The sequence below is a fragment of the Argopecten irradians genome, chromosome 10 (assembly GCF_041381155.1).
Source record: "Argopecten irradians isolate NY chromosome 10, Ai_NY, whole genome shotgun sequence".
Lineage (NCBI taxonomy): Eukaryota > Metazoa > Mollusca > Bivalvia > Pectinida > Pectinidae > Argopecten > Argopecten irradians.
Window position 1 is genome coordinate 37,020,977 of NC_091143.1, and position 14,074 is coordinate 37,035,050.

Below are 14,074 nucleotides of genomic sequence, written 5' to 3' on the forward strand. Positions count from 1 at the left end.
CAACCATCAGGATATTGACAACTATCAGATTAGGATAGTGACAACCATCAAGATAGTGACACCGGATGGCAGACCATTGGTGATAAGCAAAGCTCCATTCAGGTACATTTACTATTAATTTAAATGAAAAGTTATTATGAAAAATGTTTGAATTGTAAAATTAAACTGCAGTATAATTGCTCACGTACCCTTTTTTCCAAATGTTCAAATTGCCTGTTATCTGTGGTCCAGCATCCATCAATTATTGTTAACGCTATTTCTCCAAAAGTAGAAAAGGGATCTATCTCGGATTTTAATAGTTGAAGTTTGTTACTTCAATCTTTGATAGAAACTATAACAATAAATAATGGAGTTTAATTATTTAATTATTATTTCATATGTTTTCCACCATACTGAAAGATTTCCCTTTCTTCCCGAATGGCAGTTCCAACATTTGGACCTCTTTTAGTGAACTGCTTTGCTGTGGATTCGTCTCGTTGACTCCACGATGTTTCAGTTTGGTAACTCTCGTTGGCAATACCAATTGGTTAGCATCTCAGGATGGCGACACCATCAGTATAGTGATATCTGACCATCAGGATAGTGACAATTTAACCATCAGGAGTGTGACAACCATCAGGATAGCGACAACCACCAGAATAGTGACAGCCAGCAGAATAGTGACAAACATCAGGATAGTGACAACCACCAGGATAGTGATAAACATCAGGATAGTGATAACCATCAGGATAGTGATAACCATAACGATAGGATAGTGATAAACATCAGGATAGTGAAAACCATCAGGATAATGACAACAATCAGGAAAGTGACAATTATCACTATAGGAAAGTGACAACTATCACGATAGGATAGTGACACCTATCACGATAGGATAGTCACACCTATCACGATAGGATAGTCACACCTATCACGATAGGATAGTGACAACCATCAGGAAAGGATAGTGGCACCATCAGGATAGCGACAACCAGTGAGGATGACGCGCAGGAGGAGTTCGAGGAGGAAAACACCGTCTTCCCTCTCTGTGAGGAGCAACACAAAGGCCCTATGCCAGAGTCTTGCCCCCAAACGCATCCTGGTTTCCATGCCAAAAGTGAAAGTGACATAGATAAAGACATATCTGGAAGCGCTTGTATGACTATATTTTCAGTATGATGCTGTGAAACACCAATCATACATGTGGGTACGCTCGGTAAGCACGAGCACATCAAAACAATAATAACAATCCTCGATGAAAATTAAATGAAATCCTAATTGAAGGTATGAAATAATAATAAAAAAAAAAACATTTGCAATGATTTCACAACGATTATCGATGTTTACAATTATGCGATCGGTGATGTTTTCTAATGTTTACTTCGTTCTATTTCGTTTTCATATTTATGAGCAAAGTGTGTATTTCCACACACAACGCTTTCTTAATTTATTCCTCAGCAGTAAATTTCTATCTATCTATTTGGATGTTACACAATTTGGTGATTAATAATTTATCAAAATGATTTATACAAAAAAAAAGATTTAAATGTGTTTGCAAAAGTCTTGTTGTTGAAGTGAGTGATTTTTGTTGAAGTTCCGAACTATATCTGATGAATTTCCTACGCTCTCTACCATCGAGATTTGGTAGCTCGAGTTGCCACCCTTCATAGTAGTGATATATTATTTTTAGCTACCTTTTAATCATATATCATTTTCAAACCAATACATATAGAAAGTATACATAAAAAGATGTCAATCTCTAGTCAAGATTAATTTTATCTTTTTTGATTTTGAAAACATGACACGACCGTAATACTGCTATATTTAGTAACAGTGCATAGCACTTGTTGTTCGACTTGTTCAAGCTGTGTTTAACTTGCAGAAATGCTTCATTTCATAAAAAGTGTTATAAGTAACCAAATTATGTACTTTTTATTTGGCAAAAGTATCTGGCCATGATTTATAAGTCAAAAAACGGCAAATCAAAGTGATACACATGTAAGCAGCCATGTTGGTTTTCTAAAAAGGAAACCAACACATAATCCGGAAATGGTAATACTTCTAATGTTGTTGGGTTTTTTTCGAAAATATTCTCAAATTAAGTAAACATTAAGATATGGATATATTTACTTTTTTATTTTATTTTTTTCTTTGAATAGACATTGGTAATTTTAGTAATTAATATATGAATATAGAAATGATTAATTTGATTAAGAAACGGCACTTAGATTTTTACCGGATTTGTTAGTGTTGAAATTGTTATTTCAGAAATAAGAAATTTAAAATAAATTTATTTCAGTTATTTCAGGAAAATACGTTATTCAACTTATTGATCTTGAATCAACTTTAAATATCAAAAATGAATAAATATCTTTTGTTTAACTCTAACATTCAACATTGTACAAAATATACTACAGTTATACTAAATTCAATATAAATGATAAGCCAATTTCTTTATTCCTTTGTTTGAGTCCTTCATTCACAGCATCTATGAGTGGCTTGACTGGTTCTAAAATGTACTTGGTTTTAACCTTCGAGCTCTATTCTGTGTGTTACAGATTCACCCCCAACCCTTGCAACAACTCGGCGCCAGTTAAGTTTTCGGGTACATACCAATTGTATGTATTTTCTCTGTTACAGGAGTCAGATTACCTTGTGTCCCTGAGGGATCAGATGACAGCCCTGGCCAGACGACAGGTGATCACCATCGTTTCCCTGTGGGGCGGCCTTCATCCCTTTGACAGGAGTCCTACCACCTTCCCCTCTCGTCACCGAACTAGGGCAGTCGCCCGATTCGAGGCGTCGAAGAGAGGGTGGCCCTTGGAGTGGAGTCAACCAAACAATACTTCCTCGGTCAGAACGCAGGACCTGCACAGTGGCCCGACTCTAAACGTGGATGCAATTATCATACGCCTATGCAGGGCTTTCTCGTCACCAGTGAAGAAGCAGGAAGCCTCTTGTACCAAGTGGACCATGGTGATGCAGGCATACAAGGCGATCTGCGACAAGTTCCTTGACAACCAGCAGGTCATGTCGCAGATTCAGCTTGTGTCACCAGTGGTAAGTAATATATGTATTCATATTGTGTATGTAAAATGCTACAAAGAATATAGAAAGGTGGAAAGGTAAAAAGTAATTGTTTTGGCTTATTGTGAAACTATTGCATACAATGAAAACAAATTGATGTTATGTTTCATTCCGGTATTTTACAGGTTCAACAGAAGATCGAAGAGACATGATCACAGTGCGTTGAAGCAAGGGTTACAGATCGAGATTTCGGAGGAGAGCTGAAAGCTCCTGTCCCACGTCGTTTGAACATGCAACCTCACCGGTCAGGGTATCCCAAAGCCAGCAACACCAGTTTGATTCGTCATCCAACACCGCAGGTTTGTCAGCAACACGGAAGTGTCATCAGAAGTTCATATTGCCAACGAGCAGCGCCACGCCAGTAACATTCGGTTGCCACGACCGTTGTCTCTGCGCCGGTTTCTGTTACTTCTGTTCCGGCTCCCTTTGCCACGATTTTCTCAAGAGCCATACCAGATATACTTTGGGTCTGCGCGTTCGATGACTGTTCCTCTTCTGTTACAGATACCTAGTCCAGGTCAGCAGTTTGTTCCTATACCAATACAGCCATCGCCGCCTCAACAAAGTCCTGTTCAGGTGGTTCCTCAAAGCGCCATTCCGATTCAGCAGTTCATCCTTGTACATATACTGCCATGCTCTCTACGAAGTCCTGTTCAGGTGGTTCCTCAAGGCACCATTCCGACTCAGCTGTTCGTCCCTATACAGATACTGCCATCCCCTCCTCTACCAAGTCCTGTCCAAATGGTTCCTTAAAGCACCACTCCATCACAGCAGTTTGTCTCGATTGTACCACAGGAATCCACGATGTCGCGTCTACCATCAACACTTCGTCCGTCACCATCTAGCCCTGGCCCATCGCGAAGCAGCAACTCGTACTACAAACGTCAAAACGAAGAGGTCGAGAAAGGCAGGGTTTTGAGGACTGCAATATTATCATTTGAAGAATGGACAGAGACGATGAAGGCTAGAAGCTACACCACCAGAGAAATCCCAAGATTTAGGGATCCCTGATCTCCGTTTACATATACCAAGCGCTGGACAACAAGGCACAAGGGGGGATATAAATATTTTTAATGCTGCCTAGCAACATTGCTAGAAGGTCCCAAGCCCTTGAAAAAGCAGAGGGGAAATATTTGTATTCACTAAAAAAAACAACAAACACTGTGATAAATCGTGTAGTGTCGATAGCAATTCCTATGGTGAAGTGGCTATCACAATTGTCACTATATGTGGCAGGAGACCCGGGTTCGATTCCCGGTGGGAATTTTAGCACAATTGGTTTGTTACAGCTTTTTTGGTCATATTTTGATATCTCGAGTCATAATTAGGGCTTTTCATCATGTGGTGAAAAGACCTATTGTTTTTGTTCTGTTTTTTTATTATTATTATTATTACAAGCTAACCGATACTTACATAATATATAATTCATTTTTCGCAATTTTCAGTCAGGTGGACATGACGTACATAGCAATTATTTTACATGATGAATAATTTGCGTGCCCCTGTGCTTGGGGTGAGGTGACCAATATTACATTTCACGGTCCCGGAATAGCAGTTGAGATGGGTTGTTTTTATCTTGTACACACGTTCCTTCCACATATTCATAATTCTTAATATAACTGTCGAAGACAGATATATCTGGATCAAATAATCGATGAAAAGTTACATAATACATTTGTATAAGACCACGATCGAAATGCATTGTGGTTAGCGATAGGCCTAGGACGTCTCCTTGCAGGCGGTATATGGAGTTTTCAAATTATTATTTGCCTAGATGAAATAAATGATTTGTTTTAATGTCCAGGAGACAGGAGTCATCTCGTCTTTCCGTGTCAAAACCCATGCATTACCTAGTTCTTAACTTACCTGGCAATGACGGTATTGTAAACTAAATATAGTGAAAATCCCGCCAAATTGTCTATGACAATATCTAGTTACTAACAATAATTTTATTAGATTCACCCTATTTAACTAGTTATAGGCTTTCTTTGGAAACTCGCTGTAAAGATCCCACTGTATTAGCCATGTACATGTATCTACATTGTAATATTTTCAAAGTTTGTGTAAACTCGCGAAATCAAAAACTAAATCATGTTTTCTGTTGTGGTGCCTCCAGTTTAAGCGTCCAGGGTGCAGAGATCGTAAGTGATCGGAACCCTTGGAGTATCGGGGATGAATTTTTAGGGTTCTTCATTCTGTCATAGTTGTAGCTTATATTATAGGTATGATCACCTAGCTACAATGTACTTATCTGTATAACGAGCTTAGTTCTACGATTATCGCTTAAATGTCTCTATATTATTACTCTATCATATGTTCTCACGATTTACTAGTATTGACAATATGACTAAAATATGTCGAAATAAATTATCAATCTACGCCAATATAATATTTCTTCTTGAACTTATTTAAATATTGAAATTATATCATATACTGTCTCATATATGTTTTCTCTCCATTTTAGGCCAAAAAGGATATGTCTATATAGGATTACATTAACAAAAAAAATAGGGTCAGGGTGATTTTTCTTTTTCTAGTGTCTTTCACTATTATATAATGGCCGGAACCGGAGTCTGAGATCGAAATCCATACTTTTAATTCTTAATTTTATTTCGTAGAAAAGTGGTAAAAAATATTTGTGTCTAGGATAAATAATTAGGGTCGGTCGGGTAACCCTAAACAGACATATTATTATTATCATATAACATCCTGGAATGTTAGCAAATATAATCGGTTGTTTTGCCTTTCATGTTGTTGGAATTCCACCTGATTATAAATAATCTGTTCTCTTTGATCGGATGGTCAAAAATGATTTATATTTGTATGTAGGTACCGGAATCGACCGAGCGTTGCCGAATCAAATAAATTCTACGAATTTAGCCGGGAGCAGCCGATCTTAGTAGATCTTAGATTAGACGGTTAGACCGATTGAATGGGTCAATTCACTTATTTTGCATTATATCATTTATAGATAAAGAAATTGATATGGCAGTTTTACGACTCATTTAGTCCATTTTTTACAGTCAAACAGTACATGTGTGCAAGTCAAACTAATATGCTTGCAATATTAATAATATTCTGACGTCTAAATATTTTAAAATAAATCAGTATGTATATCCGACATAATGGGAAGCAAACTATTTGTCGAATTTTGACCGTTTGACGGAGATATACAATTTCCTAGTATGTGTCAACAAATTGTTGAAGATGAATGTCATTTTTTAATTGTATGTTATTTTTATTCAGATTTACGAAGAAATCTTTTTACTTTGGCTGAATCAATTTTTCCAGATTTTAGTCTTTTAAAGATGCTCTACCGCCGACATAGCATAAATAATATTCATTATTTGAATAATAATTGGTGTACTATCGTATATATATATGTCTAATTAACACAAAAAATAATCTGAAATAATTTAATTTGCCTTTGGTGCATGCGCAATCAGTACTTCATTCCATATAGGATATAGTGCCACGGAATTTTTTCGGGATGCAATTAATAATTTTTCATATTTTTAACTTGAAGTAAAATAAGAAGCTCGTACTTTTCAATGTTGGTAATGGTGTAAAGTAAGTAACTTTTGTAACTGAAGAAAAATACTAAATCGTCTTCTCCTATGTCGGCGGTGGAGCATCTTTAAATAATCAAGATAAACTCATTTTTTTAATGAATGAATGCAATCTTCAAAAATATTTTAGCAAGCACAATTTATAAAATGTATTGTAGAAGAATGAATTTTTAAGTACAAACTATAGATATCAGTGTCTCGTAAGCCTTTATGTTATAGGCTGGGTGTCAATTTTAAATTTGAATATTTTGTACAGTACTTTGTTGTTTTATGTAAATTGACATGTGACACTTTAATAAAATAAATTGTATTGTATTGTATTGTATATTGTATTGTGTAAACTTTTCATTCAAACGACTTAATTCTCAATAACCGGAAGGCCTTGGATATTGATATTTGGCCTATAAGCATGCTGCTGGGAGGAAGGGCTACAGCCTACCACGATTGTTCAAATGATCATGAATGACCTTTATCTTATAATTCAAGGTCACAATGGTCAAAATGGCTATTTTTTCATCATTGGATACGTCTAGGTTCAGCTGACCAATGAAAAAGCGCTTTCTTTATGACTGAACTTATAAGTGACAGTGACCACGGAGGCGTGCCTAGTCCGCTAAACCTGCCTATATGATTAGGTTTTTTTTTTAATTTTGCCTAATATATAGTCTATATATCAGGCAAAACAAATTTAAAAGCCTAATAATATAGGCAGGTTTAGCGGACTAAGGCATGTCATGTCTGCCACCAACAGCTTCCAAAATAGTCAAGATGGGTGATATTGACTCTTTAGTCAATTACCAAATGTTTTAAGACCAGCTAAATTAACTTCTTGAATACCTTGCTCTCGAAACAGAGAGGAAAAGTAAATACATGTATGTGTGTGGTTTTTGTTTCACAAAGTTAAACAATTCATGCAGATAGAATTTGATCTCGTGACAAAATTGAACACAATGAAACATGAAACTCAAGAGGCCCATGTGGGTTTTAACGGTCATCTGACATTCCAGCTTTGGCACATTTGAATAGGAAAAGATATATGTTTCATGGTGACTTTGACATCTATCTTGGATTTTGAAATAACAAAGAAATCTGTTTTTAGAGGTCTGAAATTTTACATTCAAAGAAATTTTCAGCAATGAAGCTGAAGAAGAACTTTAAAATGTGTTTTCATGATGACAGCTGTGGCGGTCATATTAGTCGTGAATTAACCTGAAAAATAACAAAACTTCGTCAGGACCACGTTAGGATCATTTTAAGCAAGTTTCAGATATATTACACAAGCTGAACTTGAGAAGATCGAAGTTCAAATTGTGTTTTGAAAATGACTGCCACAGATGCCATATATATTGGACTTAGGATTGACCCGAAAAATAACAACACTTGGTTGGGACCCTATCAGCGTCATTTCAGGCAAGTTTCAGCTCAATCGCACAAGTAGAACTTGAGAAGTAGAAGTTTAAAATGTGAAAAGTTTACTGACGCAGTGACAGCACACGGCAGATGGAGGACAATTACTATATAGGTCATCGTGACCCTTTGGTTCAAATGACTAAAAACTGATATACTGACAAACAAATTTATTTTTAAATATCTCACAAATATAAATATGTTAATATCTAGAATTTTGAATCGGTCACATATAACATGTTTTTTTTCAAAAGGTGCCACCATTCCTTCAATGCATACATCAATGGATAACAAATGTAAATTTAAAACAATAACAAACTTCATATGACAAAATCCAAGATGGCTGATTGTTAGCCAAATTGTTCTCAAATCAGTCCCAAATGCACAATTATATACATAATGAACTATAGAGAGACTAAGCTGAAGGGGAAACTTACAGATGTCATCAGAGAAACATCCTTTACATATGTATGTATACTTTAGGCTAAGAAATATCAATAACAAAATCCAAGATGGCTGTCTGTCTTGTTGTCCAATCAGTCCAAAAAATGTGGTATGTATATATCCATATATATACTGAGAACCAATGTAAAGAAAACCTACATATACACCACATTAAACTGCAACAATATGAGTAAGTGCAGTTATCTAGTCAGCTAAACCTGCCTATATTATTAGGATTTCTTATTTATTTATTTATTTATTTATTTAATTTTGCATATTCATAATTACACAAAAAATAAAATAATGATAATATAGGCAGGTTTAGGAGGAAAAAATGTATCTTGCATAATTAAGTTGAAAATACAACATTGTAGCTATATAGGTTATCAAATCTTTATTCAATATTTATTCATTATTTAAATGAACATAAAACTAAATGAATAAAAGAGAGATAGATAATATTTTCTGCTTCGGATTTATATATGCAAAGCTTAAGACATTGCAACTTACTTGTAAACAGTGATCTCTGTGAGCCATCCTAATAGATAATTATAACTGCCAGTGTCAATATATGCATTGCAGTGAAAATACATTTTTTTCTATGATTGATAGTTCTACTGTAATAACTTAAAGGCCCAATATCGTATCTTTTCTTATTTTTTTCATGATTTAGAAGAATGTTGAAAAAAAATCCTGTTGTAAATCATGCAGAGACAGGACTAAATCGAAGTCAAGATGAGCGATTATGATTCGGAATATTTTGATAAAAATCAAATAAATATTAAACATCGCTAGGTGGGTCCCACTTAGTCAAACAAGCCGAAGTTGGCCGACATTGTAAACGTCGTTGCCGAGAACATCATGTGACTACCGTAACTACGTAATGTCTGTCCGAACTCTTCCGAAAACGGGTCATGAACTTTCCGACTTCCGTTCGGCAACAATCATAACTTCTATGGTGACCAGTTTTAAATGAAGGCATGTTTACATGTATCGCCTTTCAACAACTGCTGTACCAAAGTTATTGAAAAACATTTTAAACATTCTTTAATATATCTTAAATTTCAACTACATCTACAAATACTAACAATATCGGAGTCAAATTTAACTTGAATTTTTGTTGATAGTTAAGTATACATGTAGTGTGGCTTTAAATAACTGGGAAACAAATTCACTCTTATTTCCAAATGACATCATGTGACCATGGCCAGTGTGTATACAAATTAAGATCATAAGACCCCAGAGGGTACAGTATGCAGAACAAGACGGACCCCTTCAAAATTTTATGAGAAATAGCGATAACAATTAACTTCATTTGTCTAAATTCAATCCTCGATACTCCAGGGGTTACGATCACTTACAATCTCTACACCCCTGGACTATCTCATAGTACAAGAATTCCAAAGAACTGGATGTGTCGCCTGCACAGCAGTTTAAACATCACAAAAAATAGTTATTTACAGTTGAAAATATTGTTAATAACTAAGTGAAGTTATCAAGTCCCGTAACTCTTGCAAATATTGACGGATTTTGACCAGTATCAAACCCATCTGAGATCTTATTGATATAAAGCTATATACATAATTTAGTTGAAATCGCATAATAAAAATACAAAAGTTACTGAGCAGTAACCAAGAAATTGTCTGTTTTGATAATTTTAAAGTTATGTAACTCTTGCAATTATTGACAGATTTTGACCAGTATCAAGCCAATCATAGATCTCATTGATATAGGGCAATATATCAAATTTGGTTGAAATTGAATAATTAATATTAATGTTATCGAACAGAAACCATGGATTTATTTGTTTTGACAATTTTAATGTCACGTAACTCTCGCAAATATTGACAGATTTTAACCAGTGTCAAACTCATCCGAGATCTCAATGATATAAAACAATAAACCAAGTTTGGTTGAAATTGGGGAGATGGACAATAAATACTTAAGTTATCGCACAGATACCGTTTTCTGGACTCCAACAACGCTGAAGTCGACGCAAACGCTTAAGTCGACATAGAGATACCTATGTATTGCACTTGTTTTGCAGGTGACACAAATACTGGAGGCAACAGAACAGGTAATTTACTCCTTTGATATACATCAAAAGAGCCATATAAAGGTACACTGTGGTTGACTGTGTGGCTTTGAAGTTGGGCATCGTTCTATCTGTATTGTAGTCTTCATAGGAAATCTTTGCTGGCCTGTGATTGGTTTAGATCGATGTATTCCTCTGAACTACCTTCAGTTTTATTATGAGATAGTCCAGGGGTGTAGAGATCGTAAGTGATTGGAACCCCTGGAGTATCAGGGATGTCAAATTCCAAAATGTCTGCCTATTGGGCAAAATGCATATACTCAGAGGAATTTTTTTGTAACATGGAGAGAATAGTGTGCCACCATCTTGGGCTTGAAACCACGACCCTGGACGTCCTGGACCGCTGCTCTACCAACTGAGCTAAAATGAAGTTCCCCGTAGTGTGAAGCTAGAAGGTGACCATATCACTATGTACAGTATACAAACAAAACCTGCAACATTTATATGAAGATACCATCAGTACCTAGCAATAACAAAAATTGTTTACAAACGGGGGGATGGACGACGAATCCGGAGGAAATGTGATTTGAACAGCCAACTATATAATGATGTGTGGTCCCCAACAGATGACCACATGATCAGATATCATCAAAGACTGGGTATACGTATAATGAAGACATGGGCTTATCTTGGTCCTTTAGACCAACTAGGTGATCAAAGGCAAAAATTGTAAATATATAGTTTCAGTTCCAAACAGAGATGCTAAAAAGATATAGTTATATATTGTTTAAATGAATGTTTTTTCTCATCTATTCTACGTATTGCAGTTAACTCCTTGAGCATGTTAATATTCCGTCTTTGCATATTACAGAGTTAGCTCCCTTGCGGGTAGGTATCAATTGTTACGCCATTATTTTGTGAGCGCAATTCACGTCGTTTTCTCCGAAACTTATGACGTTACAGTCGCAAACACATGACGTCACAATCAATACCTACCCGCAAGTGCAGATAACTCTGTAATAAGCAAATTCGGAATTTTCATTCCTCAGATGGTGATGTCCTGGTAGATCTATATGGTGTCTTCTGGTTCATCGGTGGTAAGGGGTACATCTTCACAACTGAAAATTGTAACATAATCTTGTGCCACAAATTTCTGTGCATCAAAATTCTGTCCCTCGGATGTCATATTTAAATCGCTTGCTTCATGTTTTCTTTTGATATGCATTAACAAATTACTGCTCTGAGTAAATTCCTTGCCACAGACTGTACAGGTAAATGGCTTCTCTCCTGTATGTATCCTTACATGCCTAGAGAGGTTACTCCGACAAAAGAACCCTTTACCACAGACATCACATTTAAAAGGTTTTTCTCCAGTGTGTATTCTGTTGTGTATTGAAAGTGCGCTGTTCTCAGAAAACTCCTTCCCACAAACTTCACATTTGAATGGCTTTTCTCCAGTATGTATTCTTACATGTCTAGCAAGGTTACTTCGGGAGAAAAACTCGCTGTCACAAACTTCACATTTAAATGGTTTTCTCTCCCGTATGTATTCTTTGATGTGTCGAAAGGTTATTTTTCTCCGCAAACTTTTTTCCACAGATATCACATTTGAAGGGTCTCTCTCCAGTATGACTTCGGACATGTTTGGCCAAGCTACTACTGCGAGGATATGCCTTTCCACAGATATCACATTTGAACGGTAGTTCTCCAGTGTGTATTCTGATATGTTTCGACAAGTTGCTTCTCTCTGAAAACTGCTTTCCGCAGACCTCACATTTATATGGCTTCTCCCCAGTGTGTATTCTGACATGCTTTGATAGACTGCTGCCCTCAGAAAATTCCTTGCCACATGCCTCACATTTAAACAGTTTCCCTCGTATATGAATTTTAATATGTTTCCCGAGACTACTACTCCGAGCATATTCCTTCCCACAGACCTCACATTTATATGGTCTCTCTCCGGTGTGGATTCTAAGATGTTGTGACAGATCAAACTTTTTAGCAAACTGCTTTCCACAATCGTCACATTTAAACTGTTTCTCTTTTGTGTTTTTACTAATACATGTCTTCAGATAATTTTGTAAAGAAAACATATTCTCACAGGTAGCATCAGAAATTACAGATTCAGTTCCTTGATGTTCCTCCATATTGTTACCGCCAACTCGAGAGGAAAACTTCTTCTATTTGTGTTAAGTACCTGAAAGTAGATATTTAATACATCACAGATACAAACATATGTAGATTATGTATATACATGTACATGTAACACATATGATATTTGGATTTCATATTGCAGCTAGATCCTAAAATTTTGACTTTGGCATTTCCTCATTACTTCAGGAAAATGATGCTTGTTTACTGATTAGCAAAACCATTTACATTATACGATAATGACATACATGTACTGAATTATGTAAGCTTATTATGAATTCCTGTGCATTTTAGAAAATGATACAAGATAGATAAGACAATTGAAGCCTATACTGTCTTGGGTATCTGAAATTTATTCATATATCAGAGTTACCTCCCCTTTACCAGGAGATGTATTCCAGCACACAATACTCTAACCCATTACACCAAGAGATAGAAAAGCCCTAATTTACTACGCTAAGTGCTATTTTCTCGAACTTTCGTCATATATTGGGCAAAGTTTTATTATAATGGTCCTATTCACGGAGAGTGGTTCTTGGTCGTCCAGGAATGGGACTTAATTGTTTCCCAGTTATAATTACTCACTTTTACTTAAAATTGATTGAATCTAGTCACTTTAAAGCATCAATCAATTACAGAAAACATTTTGTAAACATGTAAAATTATTAATTCCTGCATCATGTAACAGCTAGGCCTTAATTAGGTTTTTTATTTACTTCAGTGGCAATATAAATGTGATCAATACTCCAGTGGTTACTACAACTGATGTTATATCCACCCCTGGACTATCTCATGGTGAAACTGGAGGCAACACAGGAAAAAGAAACACTGACCAATCACAGGCCTGCAGAGACTTCCTTTGAAGATTACAGAGAGAGCAACACCGACTTCAAAGCCATGGTGTCAACCACATCTTCTGTTATTCGGTTCTTTTGATGACATCAAAGAATGAAATTTAGCTGAAATTACCTGTGTCTTATGATGCCTTCAGTTTAACTACGACATAGTTCAGGGGTGGATATAATGTCAGTGATAGCAACCCCTGAAGCGTCTAGCATGGGGGTGGATATAACATGAGTGATAGTGAACCCTGGAGTATCAAGAATGTATTAACGAAAGTGAGCTTTTAATCAATATATATTCTTACATACAGTACCTTTCCAGCCTTCGGTAGACAAGACTTCTGATTACATTACACTCCACCAAACGCCAAGTCTACCAATTTACCTGAAAATATTTCATAATTTTATAAAGTTCATAAATCAACTTTAAAAAAAAAATTTAAATATTGAGATCAGAGTGACATTTCATGTTTCTATTGGGTTTCCCCTCTAATAAGTAACAAATTATTCTAATTGTTTTTGTCAGTTTTGTATAGCTATAAATAGCTATTATAGCCATA

General features: G+C 35.8%; 1 protein-coding gene across 1 annotated transcript; it reads right to left on the bottom strand.

Annotated features, from left to right (window-relative positions):
- Positions 1 to 12,044: 12,044 nt before the first annotated feature.
- Positions 12,045 to 12,668, bottom strand: LOC138332689 (zinc finger protein OZF-like). Its single transcript, XM_069280680.1, has one exon. It carries the CDS (start codon positions 12,666 to 12,668, stop codon positions 12,045 to 12,047), a length of 624 nt encoding a protein of 207 aa, XP_069136781.1.
- Between the last annotated feature and the right edge of the window lie 1,406 nt (positions 12,669 to 14,074).

Bases quoted from the DNA above. Each gene is read 5' to 3' on its own strand.
- LOC138332689 (XM_069280680.1), bottom strand. From the start codon at position 12,668: ATGGAGGAACATCAAGGAACTGAATCTGTAATTTCTGATGCTACCTGT.